The sequence below is a fragment of the Anastrepha obliqua genome, chromosome 5 (genome assembly GCF_027943255.1).
Source record: "Anastrepha obliqua isolate idAnaObli1 chromosome 5, idAnaObli1_1.0, whole genome shotgun sequence".
NCBI classification, from domain to species: Eukaryota; Metazoa; Arthropoda; class Insecta; order Diptera; family Tephritidae; genus Anastrepha; species Anastrepha obliqua.
In genome coordinates, this window is record NC_072896.1 from 77,863,837 (window position 1) to 77,888,108 (window position 24,272).

The following is a 24,272-nucleotide window of genomic DNA, read 5'->3' on the forward strand; positions in this document are numbered from 1 at the left end:
AAAAACACAGAGATAACCCAGAAAGCTATCAGTCTGTCTATAATGAACTACTTGGCCAAAGTGTAGATGACGCACTACACAGAAGCATCGAGGCATCCCAAAACAATAGACGCACCCTTCTTTCCAGACAGTTGTAGTTAAGATATCACAAGACTAACAATCTCTAAACTAAACTACGGTAGAGCAGCGAAGAGCAAATTCTCCGCCAATGTTCCCACGACAGTCTATCGTTTCCAGACGACAATGGACTATCACTTCACGGTCATTCCCCAAACATTTATGAAAAATATTTATGCAATTGCAACAAAAACAACAACAGCAAAAACAGCTCTTCGAAACTCCGCTGAGCAGGAAGAAATACCTCGAGTGATTGAATATCCAACGCGAGACGGTGCGTCCTTTTCGGCCAGTTGTCTCCAATTAGAATCGACAAGAGCATATCCGGAGGCGACTTAGCTGATGCATTAGCTAGAACAGCTGTGGTGTCAAAACTAATTGCACTCAAGCATTTCGTGGCGTTGGAACAACACACCATTAAGGAAGGGCTCAGACGTAAAGAGCTCAAGAAATCAATCTAAACCACACTGGGTTGCTATACCAAGCAAAGCAGACTTAGGGTATTGTCTAACAACATCTGTCAATCATGCCAGCAGTCGCAAGAAACATCATCCTTGCTTGTGAGCCATATAGAGAACAAGAAGTAAAGCCTGGTACGGCCGGAAAACAGACACATATGCCCAGCCTAGTCCAGTATCATTTCAGGCTTCTTAAAAGAACTGGGTCTGCATTAGGTATTGCGAAGAGTAAAGGCCACAATGTACGATCGAAGTGTTAACCTCTATCTACCACGAGGGAAAAGTTCCACACTAAGCCAACTCGAACCCGAAGATTCAATTTCGGAAACGGGTTACAAAACATCGCACATCTCTGCGCATGCACAAAATAATTCAACTGTCACCAGAAACGCTTTCAACTCAACCGAAGACCACACATTTTATTGGACTGTTAGAGGCTAAAGTAGTGAGATACTTCAATAGAAAAGTTTAGTCAGACACGCAATTTCGACCAAGATCGATAGAGCGCGTCAGTCGTTTCTTTTCGCGGAACTTGGCATTCGTATGACAGAAGAATTTCTCTCACTGCTTAACACTATGTAGATGGAAACCAACAAAAAAAATGTGTATACCTATAGGAGATCTGAGTGTATTTGACGACTAAATGCGCTGCGTAAAATTGTACATTTCGAAGCGAAGTTTTCGCAATATGTGTCCGCCCTGCAGCAGCGGAGTTTATTAGGTTAGGTAGTGCTGACTGATCCGTAAAAAACACTCTTTTAGACCTCTATGGTCTATTGTGTTACCAGTGCTATGTACAGGGTGGCTGATGAAAGCCGCTACCAAAAAAAAATTGAATAACTTTTTTTCTTTTTAAGTTATCTGTTCCATTTTTGTTTTAATTTGCAGATTGATCTTTAGAATTTATTAAAATGGATAACTGGGACACGCAAACAAGAATTTGGATAGTCCGCCGCTATCACGCACTGGAGTCCGTAGTTTTGGTACAGAGAGAGTACAGGCGGATGTTTGGCGGCGATCCCCCGAGCAGATGGACCATAATGAGACTGGTGAATAATTTTGCTGAGCAAGGAACAGTCGCAAGAAGGCCTTATCATCGAAACCCACCAGTTCGGACGGAGGAAACGATCGCTGCTGTAGCTGCAGCTATACAAAGCAATCCAAGGGTTTCAACAAGAAGCTTATCTGCTCAACTTGGTGTCAGCCGACAGTCTTTGCAAACAATAATGCACAAAGATTTAGACTTATTTCCCTACAAAATTCAAATGGTTAACAAACTGAATGCAGCAGACTTGCCGATTCGCTTGGAATTTTGCCAGAAGATCCTGCAAATGGTGGAAGAAGACCAAAACATGTTAAACTGCCTTTTCATGTCTGATGAGGCCCCTTTCGATTTAAACGGCAATGTGAGCAAAAAAAATTGTCGAATATGGAGTACTTCTAACCCACAGATACTCCACGAGACGGAATTGCATCCTCTTCGCGTGACAGTGTGGTGTGCGGTTTCTTCACGCTGTATTGTCGGGCCCTTTTTTTTTTGAAGAAAATGGTCACACCGTTACGGTTACTGGAGACCGTTATTTGAAAATGCTGAAAGAATTTTTCTATCCAGAACTACGCCGAAAGAGAATTCCTTTCAACTCTGTGTGGTTTCAACAAGATGGGGCAACGTCTCACATAGCCCAGACTGTTATGACAGAGTTGCGACGAAAATTTCCCAATAAACTGATTTCAAGAAACTCTGAATTTCGTTGGCCCCCCAGGTCGCCTGACCTTACTGCACCTGACTTTTTCTTGTGGGGTTTATGTAAACAAGAAGTTTATAAAACAAAGCCAACAAATTTGGATGAACTAAAACAATCCATTCGGGCAACAATTGCGGCTATTCCTGTCGCAACTCTCAAAGCAGTAATTAACAACTTTTTACTAAGATGCCGCACTTGTGTCAACGAGCATGGGGGGCATTTAAATTCAATTATTTTTAAAACTAGTTAAGCTACATTTAATAAAATTTAATGACCTTCAACTTGAAAAAAAAAAAATAAATGAATTCCATACACTAAAAAAAAAGTTATTTGAGTTTCTTAATGTAGCAAAATTCATCAGCCACCCTGTATTTGGAGTCGAAGATATTATTTTATGTAATTCCTAATGCACGTCTTCGCGAGTTTTAACAGGCCGCTCAGCCTTTTGTCAGGAATATACTTCAAGGGATAAAAATATGTTGATCCTAGGCACATTTGTCGAGTCCTGTAAAAAGCAGGGCAGTGGGAAAGTATGTGTTTTCCATAGTACGCCTAGCATTCGCTTCGTTGCATGTGTTACACGCATCGCTCTGGACTAATCCCATTTTGGCTTCGTGATGTGGGATGCGAGTGTCCCGTCAGTGCTCCAACCATTATTTTGCTGGATAGTGATTAAATAAAGTTTGCAGTTTTCGTATTCCAAGTCGCACAATTTTGGCAGTTTTGTAAGAGGTTTAGTGTTCCCATATCGACTGCATTTCCAGAGCTACTTCTGCTTTTAGCAAGTGGAGTGGAGTAGAAAGTGGAACTTTTTGAGACAAAATACCTCGCCCCACCGCTTCTTATGTCTACAATCGGAGTTGTTCTGATAGCAGAAATGCTGTAGTGTTACCATAATTCATATTTCAGATATGCTACGGTCATCTACGCATCTGCAAATTAATCGATTTCCCGATTTACTTCCATCCCGCCCCCATAAATCCCATGCGGCTTTATTTATGAATACGTCAAATTTGAGTTTTTTTCTTCTAGTTGTATTTCTTTAATATTTTCAAAACGAGTTTAAACAATTGCATTTATAATAAATTCAGTTTTACAGTCATGGATATGTAAGTACAGTTGAACATTATGACTGCAAAGTATTGTACTTTCTCTCCCAAAAATCTTAAAACTGTTTGTTCGCTCTTTTACTTTGCTGGCACTAACAATAATTATTATAAAGTTCCAGCAACCAAATAAAAATTATATAGGAATATCAAAGTACACTTCAACAATAGTATGTGTACATACAATAGTATTTACAATTGATGTATAAATTTGTAATGGACATAACAACCAAGAAGAATAAATAAATAAATGTAGGAAGTGAAGAACAAAGTGATATAATATAATGTAAATGATGGTAATGAGAAGAGGAGAGGAGTTGAGTTCACACCATGAAAACAGATATGTAATAAATAAGTTTACATACATTTATGAGAAAATAAATAATTTCATTAACTAAACTTTTAAAAACTATTTTTTATATTACAATAAACTAGTAGAAAATTCTATGAATTAAAATAGTAACAAGCAAATAACATATTTACATTTTATATTTAGTACAATTTCAATAGTTTTATACTACATATATATATATATATATATATTTAATCTAAGCTACCACAAAAACTAGCATAAATACTATTTTAGCAAATGCGTTTTGGTGCGTAACCAACAGCGGTATGTAGACCCATAGAAATGTGCCGCTGAACAAATTCAAAAGTAAAAGCACGCTAAGAGCGTGAATTTTGTTAGTTTCCGCTTGCTTGTTACGCAAAACTAAAAAATTATTATTATAAGTAGCTGTTGCTTAATACTATTTTGATACTTGATGATGCACAATTTAAACAGTGCAATCGACGGTAGGTAGACTTTTTTGTTTTCACATCATTACACTTGTGTACACATTCAACTGTTGCCTTCATATATGATTTGGAGTTTTTGTTTGCATTTTTGATTTTCATATTCACTGGGATTGTCTTAGTTATTTCCTATCTAGCCTAAACGTGTTAGTTTTGCTGGTGTTCTGGGTGTTCTGGTGATGGCACCTCTTCTTCCTGCCGTTGCTTCTGCCGTTGTCGTCTATGACGCTGCGCATTGTTGTAACAGTTTAAGTTAGCTGTTACACGACTTAATAACTCTGTCATGCGATTTGGTATTTTAAACAGTTGTTGACGACGTTGCGGCTTGTTGCACACTTCATTGCCTACACAACTTCTATTGAGTTGCTCCACAACAGCTGAATGTTGTACGTAGGTAACGAATGAGCTCGCGTGTTGCAAATCTTCCAGTTCGGCTAAGTCATGTAATGTCTCCACTGATACCACACGCATGTTCAGCAAACCATCAACCACATGTGCGGTGACATTGCTGCTCGTACCACTGCCACTCCCATCAACACCAGATTCGAAATTCAGGCCAAATGCACCTGCAGTAGTTGCATGCAGCATTATTCGGCCACCATCACCTACGCCGCTACGGTAATGGGCCGCATTTAGCGGACACTAGGTACATGTAAGTAGTGTCTCATCGAGCAACTTCACACGCAACTTCTGTTTGTAGTGATATTCTTTAAGGTATGCTTTTAGGCGCGCCGGCAGCTCTAGTTTAGCTATGCCATCATAGGTGTTGTGTGATACAATGGCGGCACGCGCTAATTGCTGTAAGGAGAAGACTGTTCCGCGATGAAATGGTACAGTCAGCATTGGTTCAAAGAACATGACGCTGCCGGGATCCTTATAATGTTCCAACAAACCGGTCACTGTGGAAGTGCTGAAAACGGCTGGATCGTGGCAATCGAAGCTGTTAAGAAGATAGAAGATAAGTAGTGTAAATATTAACCTTAATTTTCGAACCAAATAACGCATGAAGTGCATTTTTCGAAACTTATGGCGCATATTTAAGATGCTTACCTAAACTTGTGGCCACTCTGTTCGATACGCGCATGCAGCGATCGTCCGTATTTGCGGAATGTCACCGAGAACAAGTACTCCTCCTGTGCCGAATCACGCAATAAGAATGTTCCTTCGGGCTTGCCCTCCAGTAGACGCTCAGCCTCATAGCGATCCATTTTGCCCCAGTAAAAGCTTGAGTTGAAAATACGCTCTAAATCAGGTACAAGATAGTGCACAAAATCCACTTGCGAGTGCACAATGGGACACAGCGCTCTAGGTGCGACATGTATACTACTCTTCGGCAACGAAGTGTGCGCTGCGCTATTCAAGTTCTCGCGTTCTACCAGGCTTAATTGATCAGCACTGCAGTTTACAATAGAGCCACTACCGTCATTATTCCCAGCAACGAGTTCTGTTGCCGTCAGACGCTCCAATGTGACGCCGCCCGCTGTTGATGGGCATACCACCAAGTTTATGGAGGAAATGATGACATCTTTGTTGGATGCCCATATGGCCAGCTGATTGGTTGCTGAGGTCTGTGGTGGAAGTGTTGCTGTTGAGGTAGTAATTGATATTGGAGTGGATGTAATTGCGTCGGAAGCTGATGCAGGAGTGGGATTACAAATAGGTGTGCTATGGTAAATGCTGGAAGCACTAGCATTCGACAATCCTGTTGTCTCACCATCAAACGGCCGTATTTGCTGCTGATGCGTTGGTGCAACTGACAATACTGGAAGTGATTGTGGAATACTGTGGGAATGATTGGTGCTGCTGTTATTATTATTATTGTTGTTATTGCCATTCGATATTTTATTCGAATGCGATTTACTGATGCTGCAGCTGGACGATTCCAACATGCTTCTAAAATTCATAAAAGCCGACTTCGCTCTCTGACGCCGGCTACTATCCGGCCGGTTGCGTATGGAGGCAGCAGAAGCCTCTTCGGTAACCTCGTAGTACTCCACGGGATCAACACCACCGTCTGCGCTTTGTTCCGGCAGCGGTTCAGTAATGCGTAGCGGATTTAAATGAACCGGAAGTGATGCTCTACTATTATTATTATTATTTAACGATGAGTTATCCGAACTTCTAGTGATTTCCACTTTTTCAGCATCTATGTGCAGCACCTTATTCGAATTCGTATCCACTAAGCGCCGATAATTCTCGATCCTTGCCTCAGTTTGGGTGGACGTGTGGGATGTTGACGGCAGTGTACTCTGTTGTGCATTATCCATCTCACACTGCGAATGCGTTTTGAAGCGTATCTTTATAATAATCTGTCCTGGTGTGTTGTTGGACACTGATGTTAGACCGCTGTCTTCGGTTACTGAATCGCCACTGTCCAATTGCAAAATAGGCAAGAACTTGTTGCCTCCGTACACAGTGGCGACGTTAGTGCTATTGCTGGTGAGTGATGCAATTGAATTGCGATAATTCTTATTACAGTCGCTATTTACTGAGCGCGACTTTGGAAAACGTGACGAATGACGGCGAGTTGAATGCTTGGACAATTTAGCTGATGACGTTGTGTCTGTAGTTGAACTTTTGTTGATGCTAGTGTTACCGTTGGTGAGGCCAGCAGATAGTTTGCTGGAACGGTGCCCCATCGGAATATATTTACACAATTTTTTAATTTCTATATTGAATCTGGCACAGCAATTTTAGTTGTGTCTGAAATAAAGTAAACAAAATTGTTTCTGAGTAAAAATATTGAATGGAAATGTATGTTTGTATGTATGTACGCACTTAAAATTAAAGCTATTTTTAAATAGCTATCCTCATTTGCTGCAAGAATGGCATATGTATATCATAATAATGACAGTATCTCATTAGATGAAAGAGTGCCTGTACTTTTACTTAGAGAAGCATAGTAAATTGAATATTTAAATTTTTTGAGTTAAGACATTCTTCCAGCAATCGAACGACATGTTCAACTGAAAATTGGCAATAACGATAAAATTAGTTTCGGAGAAAGTACGATAAGCTAACGACTGTTCTTTCTAAGAATTGTGAGAGCATTTTTTTGTTTTGTTGAAACCAATTAATCTTTATCAAGTGGATTTTAAGCGTTACTTGAAATTCGTGGGATTTACGGTATTCATGGAAAAAATAATCAGCTGACTAAATTGCAAAAACAAAATACATGGAAAATAATCAGCTGACTAAATTGCAAAAACAAAATACATGTAAAATTAGGCGTTTACAAATAGTATTTTTTTACTAAACTCTTAGAATCACATGTTCTTAAGAAAATCTTTTATATGGAATGCCCAACGTATGCAAAAAAAAAAAATGTCAAAAAACAAGGCGAATTTCGTGCGACTTTTTATTCTCGAATTTAATAGGCTATAAAACTGAGTACACAAAAATTTTCGTGAACTTCTGGGAGTTGAACATTTTGGTAATAATTTTTTGAGATATGTTACATTTTTTTTTTAATTTTTGTACAAAGTTAGGAATATTGATTTATAAGGTCTTTGGTATGCATGCACATTTTGTATGAAACCAATACAGAACACTTTGTCATATAAAGTAAGAGTTGAAGAGTCAGTGAAAGTTGTATTTTTGCAATACTCACTTTTTTCACTAATTTACTATCAAAATAGAGTTCATCAAGTAATAAAACCAGTATAAATAAAAGTTCATGGGATTTTTTTTTAAATTTATGAATAATCGAGGAAGGGCAAAAATCATACTGGGATTTTTTTTTTAATTTTGCCTTCACTTATTTCAATTAGTTTTGCTATTAACGGGTTGTTCAATAGGTGCGCTTCAACTTTTTTTCGATAGGGAGGGCGAACGACGCAATATTTTTTATTTTTCGCTTGTCATTTGTAAACTTCATTAGTATACATTTCATCATGGGACGCTACACACTTGAGCAACGATTGCCAATCGTGCAAATTTTTTATGAAAATAATCGTTCTGTTGCTGCTACTTTAAGAGCATTACGGCCATTTTACGGTCCATTTAACAAGCCGTCGCGTTTTGGGGTTATGTGAAGTCATTGGTCTACAGTAACAAGCCGGCGACGATTTGTGAGCTCAGAGCCAATATTGAACGCGAAATTGCTGGAATTTCGGCCGATTTATGCAAAAGAGTGGTCGAAAATTGGGTTCAACGATTGGACTTCGTAAAACGTGCACGCGGTGGTCATGCAAAAGAAATCGAATTTCATACTTAAATGTATATGTTCAAACTCGATATTAATAAAAAAAATTAGTTAAAAAAGTCAAACCGTTTGTGTTTTATTCAAAAAAGTTCAAAAGTTGAAGCGCTCTTACTGAAAAACCCTATATAAGGCGCCAGTGTGAAGTTTATAGTGAAGTAAAGGGTGGCGCAAAATTAATCACCCGATCAGAAGATGTTTCTTTTTTTTTTTTTTAAATGGCATCGTCGTCAATCACTTTTGACACTTGTGTACTAGACAGCTGCAATATATAAACAGACACCACTGTTCTAGTCGCTGGCTACACGCACTTTTTACATAAACTTGGGTAAAGCAAGCACTCACTTTGACAATAAGTTAGCAATCTTTCTCCAATGTTGTTTAAACAAAAACAGAAAACTGATTAATTTGATTCCATGGGAGATATATTAAATTTAACAGTCAAGACCTCAAGCGGGGATGAAATGTCATTATCAAAACAACTTCGATTAAAAAAAAACACGTATTTGGACCACCCCTTATGTGACCTTAAAATGCCAGTACTAATTTACACTACACACTACAAATATTTACTTAATTTATGACAATGCGGAACGTTTAACACACCTCAAAGATCGTCGCACTTGTGCAGCGAAAGCAAACTATTGGAAGCCTTTATAGGGCAGTTCACAATCAAACGACATTTTTTATCAATTTTCAACGAATTCCACCTTTAATGATAAACAATCGCACACAACTGGAAATTGGATTTTTTTTCCTTGAAGATGACTGGTTGTATTTTTACGACATTCATTCATTCATGAAAAACGCTTCGCGGTTGATACACATGTTCATGTGTTTGTATAACAAAGTAAACACACACACACATACACACACCCATATAAGTATGAATCTGTTCGCATATGCGGTAATGAATTTGCAACAATAAAAAGAACACTTGTTTAGATTTACCAACTAACGAACCCCATAAGAAACATCAAACAATTAAAAAAAAAGGAATTAAAACAAATATAAAAAGGAATTAATAAAAAAATAATAATAATTAATAAAAAAAAAGAATTGATAAAAAAAGAATTAATAAAAATAAGAATTAATAAAAAAACGAATTAAAAAATAAAAACAAATTACTAAACAAACAAAATCAAATAAGAATTACAACAAAACAATTCGTGGATAAACTACATATTTTTTTTATATTATATTTTTTGTGCATTTGCCATACAATTAAGCGGAGGTGCGAGAGTGTTTTATGGGCGTGTAATATAAATTACACAACTGATGCATCTCTGTGACGATTTATTGCATCGTAGCAATGCGTTTGTACGCGAGATCAGGTTTGATCACAACTTCAGACATCAACAAATTTATTTATGCATATGTTGTATATGTAAATATGTTTAATTACGATGACCATTGAGCTAGGGATATTACGATACTTCTCTGTTACAGACAGATACATATGTATGTACCTTTATTGACACAATACAGCAGTCAGTATTATCGAAATTAACTCCAACAGGATGTTTTCAGTAAAAATATTTGCTCATATGAAGGAGAGTAATTAAGCGATAAAAATCACCCTGACGATATGAAAATTAGACGGTTACAAATGAATTTCTCTTTGACGAAACTATTAGAAGCACATGTTCGGAAGTATTTTATATGCAATAAAATGCTCAACATATTAACAAAAAAAATTTAAATCAACGCAATTTTTAACAACTTTAAACTTACACTTCATTTTAAATATGATACTAAAATTTAATGGGCTATAAAACTGCATACGCAGATGTTTTCTAAAAACTCTGATTAAAAATGAAATGTTGATAATTTTTTGATATTTGTTAAATTTTATACAAAGTTCAGAATTTTTAATAACAAGGTTTTGGTTTTTTATGCACTGAAATATATTTGTATAAAATATGTCTTATGAAAATCATGCGAATATTGTAGAAAGATGATGTAACTTATTTATGTGACCACAAGTGTATGTATAGTACAAAAAATAAAATAAAAAATTGTAATGGCAGAGATGTGAGACAATTTTTCTAGAACACCCCATAATGATGAACGCAAGTTTTATCTGAACTAAGTAAATGTTCAGTTTCACTTTTATAAATTATCAATATAAAACATAAAAAAACTCACATAGGAGCACTAATTTTTTTTTTTTGAATAAAGTTAAAATTAAAAAATCTTACATTACTCCACGTAACATGAACTGAACCCACATACATTTTTATTCCTATTTGTGTAGACAGCATCTGTTCTAAGAGCCGAGTGTATTAAACTGCTTTACTAGCTGATTAGTAAAGGCGGGTTAATTTGTGTATAAATTTTTAGGTCAACCGATGTTTAGTTATAAACCATGGCCACGGTTTTGAAAAATGTGGTTTCGGGAAAAACGCCAAGATAAAAAAGCGCTTAAATACTCTTGTAGCGTTTTACGTACATACATATGTATTATAAATAATCATAAACTTTTCTAATTAATTGGATTTTTCATCGCAGGTATCTTTTAGTTAGGTAATCTTAGGAATTTGTGCTTTAAAATTAAGAAAACAAAACAAAAAATATTTGGAAATTTTTCAGTGTATTTTAAAAATACAAATAAATAATAGAGAAAGGAATTATTTGAGTTTATTATATCACAAGTGGCAGCATAGATCTTTGCGTTATTTCTGGATTTTACCAATATTTTTGTTGTGTTGTTCAGTTTATGTATATTTTTATTTTATTTTTCAGTAGCGGCAACTGAATTTGACAATGCCATACAAACTGGTAAAATACCAATTTTCTCGAACAAAGTTGAGACATCTAGTTTTATTGTGAACTATAGATGTGTAACTGTGTTGTCTTCATTGTGCCACATCTTATTATTTCCGTGGAAGGACAGATTTCGTATTACCAGTTCCAGTGAAGAATATAATTTGTACTCAGCATAAGTAACAGCACTCACTTTGTTTATTCCAACGAAGAGCACATTTCAAAACTAGGGTCAAGACAATTCACTGAAACACAAACACAGTTTATTCTCTTAATCGAGATAGGAGTTTGCGTGCCATATTTACAATTTCGTTATAAGCATTTCACGCTTATAACCACTAGAAAACTTGTACGAAAATTTCACCTTCATACGTATTTAAATATGAAAAAAAAAAAAAATCACGATATAAGCTCCCGCTTTTAGGCTTATTCAGCTTTCAAGCACTAAAAAAATGGACATCTTCCCGCTTTACCACTGAAATTTAATTTTGCACTTATCCGTACAGATAAATATATGCTTTAGATCGATAATATTGAGCACTACAATTTCGGTCTTGCTACAATGCGAATTTAGTTAAAATTGCATAGTTTTTTTATCAACTAATAAATTCGTACATACATATGTACAGGGTTGGCCATATTAAACTTACCCATTGAGTAACCCTATAACTTTTTACTGTAATTTGAAATCTAAGGTTTACGTCAACAAGCCAAAGACACTAGGCGCACTTAAGGCCAATATCCGACGGGAAATAGCCGCCATATCGGCCGAGACGCTGGCCAAAACTATGGAAAACGCCGAAAAACGGGCACATTACGCTATACGAGCTAAGGGCGACCACTTGCGCGATATCATATTCAAAAAGTGATGTAAACGAATCTCCTTGAACTAAATTAAATGTTTTTCACAATGAAACACAAAAAAATGTTTCTTTTTCCATATTTTTTTAATAATCACATGGGTCAGTTTAATATGGCCAACCCTGTATGTATGTAGTATAAATTTGTAGAACGCAATAAACGAACTAAAATTCAATATAACTGTGTATTGATTTCTGTGCACTTGAAAATTTGTTGCACAAACTCACATACATACATACATATATTTATATTTAATGAATGAAACCTCAATTTGTATTCCCTTTAAGTGGAAATTTAAGTTCAATGTAAATTAATAGAAGTAGTCGTTCATTCAGGTCAATAAAATGCACCGGTAATGTTTATAACCTAGAATTTGAATATATGCAAAGTTAGAGCTTATAAGTATACGATTTTCAAAAAAAGCACCTCCCGCATATAAGCATCGCTGTACATCATAATACCTTTTCAACAGCTGCTTACCTAACTCATGATCTATGTACATAAGTATACCAGCGAATGACCATCGCCTACCATAAACCACAAAAGCGATATCAAATCTCTCAATACGATATCAAGCAAATTTGTTAGCATAAAATATACGGTACCCTGTACGCGATATCGTATACCACGAACTGTCAATCTGAAAGCTTGACAATTTCTTTTTCATATTCACTATATTTATTCCAAGAAACCATGAAGCGATACAATTCGTAGAAACGTTGTGCAAACAAAAAATAAACATCTGCGCTTTTCTCTCTCTTCGATTTTTTTTATTATTTAATGTTTTGAGCGACATGCATACATACATACACATGTATTTCTAATGAACAATCATGCAATGAAATATCTACGAAAATTATAACCCTAAGACCGTGTTCATACAGGGCAACTTTTGTTGGTTCAACTATTGTGTCATAGCATGCACGTAAGATGACAGTTCTGTTGCGATTACCGATCGCTGATACAGATGTGGTGTAAAAAAGAAGAAGAAGCAAAATTGTTGAGCATCCACAAAGACTCCAAGTGATCCTATTTTAAAATCCTCTACCACCTTTCTTTGAGTAGGTGTACTCATCATCTTTACACTCTGCAATGTGGAGTGCTCACGTGCTGTTGCTGCCTGTTGCCAAGATAATACGACCAAATTCAACAATGAATTTGCAATACGGGGTACACAAGTATATGCACATACATACAAATGGATGTATGTGAAAGGGACAAACCCTCGAATTTCCTGATAGTGCTTTTTATTTTTTTCCTTTTACTGCAAATATGCGAGTCCAAAGAACAATGCGACAGTTGGCCCAACAGTTAATAATGCCGATTTCGAAGAATATTGTGGTGGTGTGATGTGCGCCGCTGGCACCAACAATAGTATAGTAGTGACTCATACTAAATAGTTACCATCTGCTGCCTGCTGGCGTTCACCATAAAGTGTCTGCATGACATGCTAACAAACAAGCCCGTACACACACATACATACATGTAAAAGCATACCCTGTAGGAAGTAACTGAATTATGAATAATATCTAGTAGATGTTACCCGCCTACCCTGTACATAGACCAAATAAGACCTACCAATACTAAGTACGTATAACTGTTTTTTTTTTCATTACTAGCGGGGTAATCACCTCGAACTAAATGTAAATTTTTAAATGAGACACCTTAACAAAATTTGGAAGTGTTCTTCCACCTAAACGGCATATATCAGTTGATCATTCATATTATCAGTTGATAAAGCGGTTCAACTATTAGAACAGGTGCGGTTATTTTTCAAAGTACATGTCCTATATAACACAAATTTGATAGATCTAACAAATAAAAATAAAAAATCAAATAACCAATATAATATTTTGTATTATAGTGCAACATCACTACTTTTTCTAGTGAGCCTTTGCCTTTCATCATTTCAAATCGACTTAAACAATGAAAAAGGTCTCTCTACTTCACAAGAAGTGATTAGAACAACTGTCACAGACTGAACGGACTGTCACTCCAGCTGCAAATATATTGGGAGAGTTTATATTGGTACAACAGCAACTAACATTGGGCAGGCAGGGTTGAAAGCAGCATTTTTTGTTGCTGTTTTTTGTTATTACTTCTTTTATTTTAATAAAATTGGTGGCATAAAGCATTTAGACAAGTAGCCATAGTTTTATGCCAAAAATGTGCAAAAAGATTAAAAAAGATACGAAAATATTATTGTTCATTAATTAAACGATTTTCTGTCTAGGTCCCGTATCTCTTCGATGGTAAATCAAATATGCAATTTAAGATCAGCTCCTACAACCGTCATGATTAGAGGTTTTGCTGGCCGTTTTGAGGAACTGACCATCGTTGCCGACCGGAGGGTTGGAAGGACCTCACGACAACGTGGGAGCTGAGGAAAGTGTTGCAAAGGGGCCATCTTTTTCAAGTCACTAACATTCGGTTGCGATTTTAGTATTTTTAGACATTTAATTAAAATCTTGTCAAAAATTTCCGACTCCACTAAATATAGCCTACAGGGTAGTTGGTATGCACATATTTACATATACATATGCATATACTACGTTTGGTTGTAAGTAGTCAACTTCAATTTGGAGTCGCAGAAAGACAGCAAGTATTTCATCATGCATGTGGCTTAATATATTGGATACACATACATATGTATGTACATACATGCATACATAATGCTGGGGCGATGTCAACTTTAATTTAAGCATATGTTAAATATGTATGCACATGCTTCTATACTCAACTATTAAAGAAATCGGCCACATAACATACCAGTAAATATGTATGTATGCATGCCCATATATTTATGTATATGCATGATGTGGCAGTATAAATATGCACATGATGTCGCTTATTCGTAATTCGTAATTCGTGCTCACCACTTTCGATCAGAATTGCTTCCGCGGAAATGTATTTAATGGATTTTTTCCGTAAATGCTTCCTCCAATTTCCTTGTAAAATTCTGGTCAGTTAACGTTTTCACACAAAACGAAATTTGCCTTGAAAACGGTGGTTGGTATATTTATATGTTCGTATACATGAGCATACATCCATCCATACATACTCGTATCTATGTGTGCTTGTTAGATCGTTTGTAGATGTGTGCGCATGCCGCCTTGCTTTTACACTACGCGGAATTCATATGAAATTTCAAACCCACTTCATTTTCTGTTTCTGGAATAAGAATGCATTCTATAGAAAAGTAAATGATGTTGCTTTGTGTTTGCTTGGTTGGTTGTACAGATGTGTGCGCATCTGAAAATGTGCGTAAGAGAAATTTTCTTGGGAATACAATCAACCATCATTTGCACAGGTCTCAAAACCTAATTCGAAAATTCTATTTGGTTTTACTTTTTAGAAATTTGTTGATTGCCCCATTTAGCTGTAAAAACACAGACAATCATGTTCATCAGTAATTTTGACAGCAAGAAAAAATTTGATACGATACAGAAATGTTATGTACCCCTTACTGAATGCAGTTAAGCCAAAGAGGGAAAAGTTAATCTAATAGCGAAATTGTAAATATTTAGCAATTTGCTTGGACTCACAACTTATTTGATACAGAAAGTGTTCTATATTTCACAATATTTTGCGAAAATGGAAAAACAGAGTATGCAGACATCTTATTTATTTTGTTTCATTTCATTTCTCAACATAAAATACAAAAATGTATTCATTTCATTGTATAAATTGAATCTCATTACTTCAAAATATTGCTACATACATATGTATATGTATATTATGTAGGTTGAAAACTTCATCAGAGAAGTTTGGTAGGCCCCAAAAATCGAGTTACTGATTAAACTTATTGCTAAACTTTGCAAAGTCGATTTAGTCGATGGTACGAGCGCAATCATTAAAAGACTTCAAGGAAAGAACTGAACAGACAAGTGTCCAGACCAAATTAACTTTAGATAGTTAAGATTTCTGAACTATCATAATAATTTAGATATTCCATTTTTTGACAATAATTTTGTAAAGTATGGAGTAAATTGCTTTACGTAGTGCCATATGGTATGGCATGGCATGGGTTGAAAGTGGAATAAAATCAAAATAGCGTTTTTTGCACTTTGAAGTTAAAATATCTAGAAAACTATCACCAGAGCAGTTGTGACCGTCGAACATTTTTGGAAAAATACTCTCGCATAAGGTAAATTTTCTTGTCGACTTGTGTTATTGAAAATGTACCATATGTACATACATACATAGGTTCCACGAGAAACCCCTTGGAGCTTTAATAGTTAAAGTTGAAAGTATTTAATTTTATGAAGATCTTAATGGACAAAGTATATTTGGGAATAATATTTCAAAAGTTCTATCGCCGTCAAACAATGTCTGAAGAGACCTTCGCTAGATGTTGTTTTAATATGTTTAAAAACGTAAAAAATTTAGAATCTTTCAGGTTGCACTGTTTTTACGTATTCCAAAAGATGTGAAAAATTACATAATTTAATTGCCCACCATGAGCGCGTCGACAGGTTAAAACAGTTGTTGTTGGAGCAGAAAAAACATTACCCATGTATCCACGGGAAATGCCGCTGGAGTGACAGTCCTTAGCCGAATATAAATACGGGTCGTTTCGGTAACGTAGATCCGACTGTGATGGGAACATAAAGATAAAAAGAGTCGATCCATGCAATGCCTTATTTTTGAGAGCATCGAGATATCGAGTTTGAAGGCTGTTCAGCAGCACTTTGCGCTACAGCGGCGATATTCTTAACAGGACGTCCAGTTTTTGGTCTGCCACTCCTCTTTTTATCCTCGACAGAGCCGGTTTCTTGAAATTGCACCAACCTTTGAACTGATGACTCATACCGACGATTATTTCCACCTAAAAAATCTCGAACTTGGCGATATGTTGTTCCTGAAGATCAACTATTTTCATAATAACTTTCAATAATTTAACGTGTTGTTCTATCGCGTAAAATTGCGCATCTTTCTACTCGAAAAATGTCAAAGATGGCATAAAAAGGTATCGTCTAGGAATTACTCACTACTGACACTTATGTGTCACTTTAGAAAGACCCTTTACTATAAATTGTAAAACTATGTATTCGAAAAGCCAGTTTATAAAAGGAGAACGAATTATTTGTTCACGTATTGAAGCAGTGGGTAAACGAAATGGTATTTTTATTTATCTAACGGTATCCATTCTAAATAACAACGAAAGCTACCGACCGCTTAAAAAAAAAAGAGTTTATATACATACATATGTACAATATAGTAAATTATTTGTACTTATTAATTCAGCTGTTTCGGAAAATTAAGCATATTAAACAGTGCCAGTCCACATAGCCATAAATATGTAGGTATGCATGTAGCTTCATACACATTCATTAAATTAATTTTAGCTGGAAATGAAAATTACGGTGGATATGCACAAACATACATACGTATTTTGAAGCAGTGATTTCGCAAACTAATTTAAACTGACATTCGCCTGCGGAGGGCAGGTGGTTTATGGCGAAAACGCCGCTTGGGTTTTGTTTCGGCATTCCAGGAAATTCTCATCAAATTGTATGCGTTTTTGGGTTGGTAGTGAGTGCGAGTTGGCGCAAGATTCAAGTGAATCGTTAACAATATTGAACGGATTCTTCTCGGAACTTGTTAAAGTGATAAAAAGGAAATAACAATATGTATATGTATGTACATTTGTGTATACTTATGAATCTAAATAGTTAGTCACACTTAAAATGGAACAAAGCGTAGGCGGTCATACATTTTCCAGACCCCAATACTTGTTGATGTCAGTTCTGATTAGATTCTATGTGCCAAGAATGTTAAAAACGTGTTTTATGGGATTTAAGTTTATGTGCGTCAGCAACATTTCTTTGTTTTTGCCCCAAGTACTACCGGACAGCGATTTGAGTACCTTTGTGGCAATTACGGTTGTGTACGCTGAAAAATAAAACTATCGGAGGTGACGCCCAAAATTTTGGGGTTGTTAAGGGTCGGTATTAGCGTGTTATCGACTTTCATTCTTAGTTAGAGTTTGACCTCCTTCGTCAAGGTGGCTTTAGTGAGGAAAGAGTTGGTAATTCCTCGAAGTGGAAAAGCGAGAAAGGCTGTTGAGATAAACGTTCACTTTGGAACACAAGCCATTGTCCGACGCCATTGTCGAACAATCCTCAGCATAGGAGACCAATGGGACTCCCTCTTAAAATTTGCAATAGTGAAAGGGCATTACCCTGCGGTACCTTTATCCTCCTGTTTTGAGTTTGATTTCGAAAGCTGACTGACGAATGTAACCACCTCTTCAATCCCGGCGGGATGGTCGAAAAATATCATATAATAGCGTGGAGTGGCTGCCTGTGTCGAAAGCCTTCTTCAGGTCCAGCGCTACTAGGACAGTCTTCTCGCAGGGACAGTTTCGATGGAGCCCGCGGCTTTCTTGGGCATTCATACCGGTGAGTGCTGTGGTGGTACTGTGCACTATGCGGAATACATGCTAATGTGTGATTGGATTAGACGTTTCGTGTAGAGTGGGGGTCATGAATCTTAACTACTGGGGAAGGGGGAGTTATCGGGTTATAAGATTTCCTTGGTTGGCGGGGTTCCCAGGTTTCAGTAGTAGGACCACTCTCCCTGTTTCCCACTTGTCAGGAATTATGAGAGTGGCCATAGATCTGTTGAACACCTTTGTGAGATATCGGGCTTATTCGAGGCACGCAATAAAAGCGGCAATACTACTGCACTGATGACAATTTGCAACGCTGTTGCAATTGCTCAACTGATACTTTTCTGATGTTCGGCAAACAAAAAATTTTTGATGCTGATTTATTTGTATTCGCGCGCAATATTTGCCGAATTTTTGACACTTCGAACGTAATGCTTTTGATAATGTTGCCAGAATTTTACATCGAACGTGATACTTTCACAAATCAAGCAACACTGCGGCTGTGATTCAAGCTTGAACAAGCTCATCCTACTCCCAATGGACCCAACTGTGCCGGAAAATAGCCATACATCAGGGGTGAAGATACAAAGGGTGGACTACGAAAATGATCCCGAAGATACTAGTGCTTTTGACGACTTCATTGAACCGGAGGTGCATTTGAGTAGTCAGGAGGTGGGGATGAAAAATGTAAATGTAGAGGAGACACTGTTCAAAATAGCTCAAAGAAAAAGAGAATCGAGCGAGTGGCGGCATCGGGAGAGGATGGAGAATTTTACATCGAACGTGATACTTTCACAAATCAAGCAACACTGCGGCTGTGATTCAAGCTTCAACAAGCTCATCCTACTCCCAATGGACCTACAGTGTCGGACAAATCATATTGAACTCATTCGTACTTCGATGTAATTATATTTTCTTATCGTGAAATGTCATTTCAAATATAAATTAAATACCCAGAAATTACGACGAACTATTTATTTCTTGAATGCATAAAAAAACTTAACAAATAGTTTACTTGACAAAATTATATGCGTAAAAAACAAAACATATACGATATTCAGAGCGACAAAACATATTGGAATAACAATAATTAACTAATATTTTATAGCATAACCATTATTTTTTATAACTCACTACATCTTTTTGTCATGGAAGCTATTAGATTGTTGATAACGTTGAGTGGAATATCCAACCAGGATTGTTTGGCAGCTTCAAATAGCTTCTTTTTGTCCCCATTTACAATATGTAAACGGAAAATTGGCCTTATTTGACATTGATAAAAATGAATGGCGGTATCTATTCAGATAATAATTTGAACTTTGTTTTACTTAGTGAGGCATACTAAATTAAAGACGTTTTCGCCCAATTTTTGATTTTTTGAGTTGTGACGTCCTTCCAGCAATGGATGCATGTATATTATTTTTGCATAAACCAATCAGTAGTACGTATACATTTCTGAAATTGGGGAGGCTTATGAACTTTTAAAACGGTACCTGACTGATAAGCTTTTTCGTAGAAGCTTGCCTATTAAGCCTACTACGCACATATGTATGTACATATGTATATGCATATGTGCCTATGTATTACTGAAACGTATTACTCTCCAACTTCTAGGAAACGATATCTGATCAAATAATGTTAAGTGCTGTAGATTACTATATAATAAATTTACGAAAGCCATTCATAGTAATTACCAAGTTTGTTGTATGTGAATGCATAGGTATGTACATATGTATGTGAATTTATAGAAAATACTTATCGATGAAGTTGCACACGTATATACTACATACATATCTACGTATGTATGTAGGTTTGCAACATTTATTTCGTGTTAAGAACAAACGGAATAGTAGAATTAATTCTTAAGTAATACACGCGCGCGTATAATTTCCACACATACATATGTATGTACATATCTGTGTGTACGGTATCGAAATTCTAAGAAATACTTGTATAATGACGGGTACAAAACAAATGGACACACTAACATACATATCTTCCTCGGAAAATTAGACCCAAGTTATCAATTGTTTCCAATTTGGTGTAGGAAAATTAAATTTAAATAGCATTCACATCAGTCCGCATTTATTAGCCCGAAATTTCCGTTGCTTGGGAAAACTTTCACATTTTAACTAATCTTCATTTTTTAGAAAACGACATATGTACATACATATCTCCATAACACTAATATAGAGTGATAGTGAATTTTAAGTACAGTGGCTCAATAAAGAACTCGGACAAACTTTAGTTAAAACTTTGTATAAAAAACACTGCTAAAATAAAGGCAATTTGAAACAATATTTTTCGATTTCTAAATGCTTTATTTATATAATTTAAGAAATAACAAAAACATAAGATAAATCGTGTGCACTTCTTTTACAATAACAAAAAACTTTTAAAATGAGGCGAATTCACGCCAAAAAAGAACTCGGACATGGAAATTAATTTTACTTTAAAAGCCAATAAAGATAAAACTTAATATTTTGTGGGAAATCCTTTGGATTTAATAACAGCATTTGTCGTTTCGGCTTTGACTCCACCAAATTTCTGCAAACGGAAGGATCAATTTTAGCCCATTCGTCTTTAAGAGCAGCTTCGATCGTGTGACTTGCCATGATGATTTAGCATAAAAAACTGAATAATAAACAAAAGAATTGATAGATGTCACCAAATCATAATGGCTGCCACAGGGCGCCAAAATCGACCGCGCCAATTGAAAAAACCCTTTAGCTGATAGCGTATCTTGTAATGTTCTTGTTGTTCGAAACGTAGCTGTCATTGATCCGCGAATAGATGGCGTTGGTAATTATATCTACGGTGTATACTAAGTATAGTAGCCTTTTTCACAGTTCTTCGACACTACCTTTGCTAACAGATTCGGAAAATTGTAAATTAAAGTTTTCTGCAATTTTTCTTGCCGTAACAATAGGGTTATTTTGTACTTGCTGCACGATCGTCCCTACCGACATGTAAGTGGTGGAGGTACGCCAGTTCGTGGACGGGATATGAAATCTTAACTTTCTTTAAAAGTTTTTCATGACTCTCTGGACTGAGGACTGCGTACTTCTGACGGTGTTGCTCCTATCTTGCGAAAAGTACCTCTTTCCACAACCTTATAATAATTGGTCAAGAATAAGCGAAACTGAGAGGAAACCCAAGATTATAGAATAAATCCTGTACATAGACATGTGCACTTAAGTACATTTGCACACAAAGGTGGTAAAGTAGCGGATTTCGGAAAGCGCCACCTTCTGTATTCTCTTCAATACAATATGAATAAGAAACATATCAGGAAAATACAACTTTATGAGAAGGAGGCTCGCATTGCACAAGCAATTTTCTTATCACTTCATGGATTTTTCACTTAAAAAAAGTTCACATTATCTTAGAATGATTATTTTTGCTCTTTTATAAACATTGCCATAAGACTTATTAGGAATTCCCTCACGTTATCTTAGAATGATTACTTTTGCTATTTTATAGACATAGTCAGAAAAATTATTAGGAATTCCCCATGTTAGTTAACCACTATTCCGGGAGAGTACAAATTGTCTCACTTAGTAAAAATAGTAAAAGTGAAACGCATTTCACGATAAAACAATAAAATATATATGTAGTCGCAGATATATGTATGTAGACGTGCTAATGAGCGCGCGCACGAGTCATATTGTACTAATGGTATGATGTCACAACCCATGACAAGCCTCCAACTCGCATATTTTCATCTTGAGTTACTACTATAAATGAACATTTTTGCGTGTGCTGAGCACATATGATAGATAGGTATATAGTATGTAGGTATATATGTATCTTCAAACGCTTATACAAGCGAATGACTTTCAAAGTATGCAAAATATATAGTATATTCATTGAATAAAAGGATCAATGGTATAACACTATGTATGATGGAGTTCATAAAGCACCTGAATTAAAGAAAGCAAGCTGCTCTTCGAGGAAATAATGACAATAAATCATTTTTGCACTTAGCTAAGTCGGGACAAATGAAATTCATGCTAAATACTTTTGTTTCTTCAATTTTTAATTTGACATTCACAAACTCATTTCGCCTCAATTGTAAATTCACGGGAACAATTAAAAATTTCCCACGAATTGAAATAAAACTACATACATGAAGTTTTTTTTTTGTTTCTCTGCCACACGCTGATACTCATACAATACAATGCACACAATTCAACACTTGCACACCTTTTTCAAGAGTTGGCAACAGTGAGTCAATTCTTTCTCAGCTGCCTAGTTAGCTCTCGCTCTTTCATTCCAATTTGAATTGTACTATACACTGACACATTCCCACACACACACACACACACACACACACGGTTGTAGTACTTTGCCATTTAATGCGATGTGGCGCTCTGCTCTTTGCGCTATCCACACTACACCCCGCGTAATTTACTTCTATCATTCACACTTTTGTATTTACTTTTCGTACTGTATTGTTGTTTGTGTTTCTGACGCTTTTGCCATGATGTCTTGCCGTCCCCACACAACGATGTATAATTTGTTTTTGCCTCTGGCTGTTTCAGCCGTTGTTGTCTTGTCTGTCACTTCTGAGAATTCGGTCTAAATTAGAAATGCGCTTCTCGGAAATTGGTATCTCAATGCGTCAATAATTTTTGCCTCTTTTTGGCCGTTTTTCTGCCTTTCGGTAAAATTTCTTGGAACCTTTTGCGTTTAACTGATATTCAATTTTCGGTGTACACAATTTTATATCAGACATAAAAAAAAGCTTTCCCGAATTTCACTGCGAAAATATCTTTTATAATATATGTTTCGAGTTGCACCGAATTCTTAGAAATCACTCTTTAGCTTCGCAAGTTCGCTCTTCAAACCGATTACGATTCCTCAGTATTTACCTGTATGAACCGTAATTCCCACTTCCTTTCCCTTCATCCAAAAAAAGTGTATTTTTCAATTTAGCTATTTATATGTCTACACGAATCAATTATGTGCATTTTTATTTGTAGAGATTGTTTAAATTCGCACCTTCATTTGTATTATTAACACTAGTTATAAAATTCAACTGAATTAATTTTCCTGCTTTCACAATAATGTTTCACAACTTTACACTCTGCGAATTTAACCAAACGCCATACTTGCTGGCACTGAAAAACTGGAATAAAAATATAAAATAGGTATGCCGATTTCGTTCGCACGGTTGCATTTCATTGAAACATTGTGTTGGCGTTGCCAGATAAGCTACAATTCGGAGGGCAGTGATGGATAACGTCAAACATTTGGTTTGTTGGTATTTAAGGCACTAAGGAGCGTTAGAGCAAAACAACAAAAGCGATATGTTTTGTTTTTGCTTTTGGTCCCTAGAATGTAAAAGTTTACAGACAAAGATTGATACTTTAGAGTAACTTAAACAAAATTTTACAATTTAGAGATCAAGTAAATACAAAATAACCTAATTGCAGCCCTACTGTAGCTACCTCTGCTTTAACTGAAAATCAGTTAGTGTAAACTTAAATTCCGTAACTAAACTTAATATTTTGTCCAACCTGTTGTATGGAAAACTGTGTTAGAGGTTAGTTAAATTGCAATTGAACTAAAATGTATGTTTAAAGATAATGAAGTCGCAAGAACGGTGTGATGATTCCAAGAGTATACAAGATCCAACCGTTGTATCAACATGTTGTACAATGAGTTGGACGGACGTTCAGTATACACATTCAGTATTATTCTGACGTATGTTCAACATCACGAGCATTTCGCAAAATGCAAGAATCAAGTGAAATTTTCTTCAGTAATAATAATTATTATTATAATTGATGAACTTTTATTTTATTTATTACTTGCTATTTT

General features: G+C 36.0%; 1 protein-coding gene across 3 annotated transcripts; it reads right to left on the reverse strand.

Annotated features, from left to right (window-relative positions):
- Window positions 1-3,332: 3,332 nt before the first annotated feature.
- LOC129247873 (uncharacterized) lies at window positions 3,333-23,562 on the reverse strand. Of its 3 annotated transcripts, none has more exons than XM_054887234.1 (3): window positions 23,451-23,562; window positions 5,275-6,927; window positions 3,333-5,164 (listed from the first exon to the last, which is right to left on the reverse strand). In XM_054887234.1, exons 2-3 carry the CDS (start codon window positions 6,861-6,863, stop codon window positions 4,867-4,869), a joined length of 1,887 nt encoding a protein of 628 aa, XP_054743209.1. In that variant the 5' UTR covers window positions 6,864-6,927; window positions 23,451-23,562; the 3' UTR covers window positions 3,333-4,866. The 3 variants fall into 3 exon arrangements, with proteins under 3 accessions (XP_054743209.1, XP_054743208.1, XP_054743210.1); XM_054887233.1 differs by having other exon boundaries at window positions 23,321-23,562; XM_054887235.1 differs by lacking the exon at window positions 23,451-23,562 and adding an exon at window positions 22,888-23,188.
- Between the last annotated feature and the right edge of the window lie 710 nt (window positions 23,563-24,272).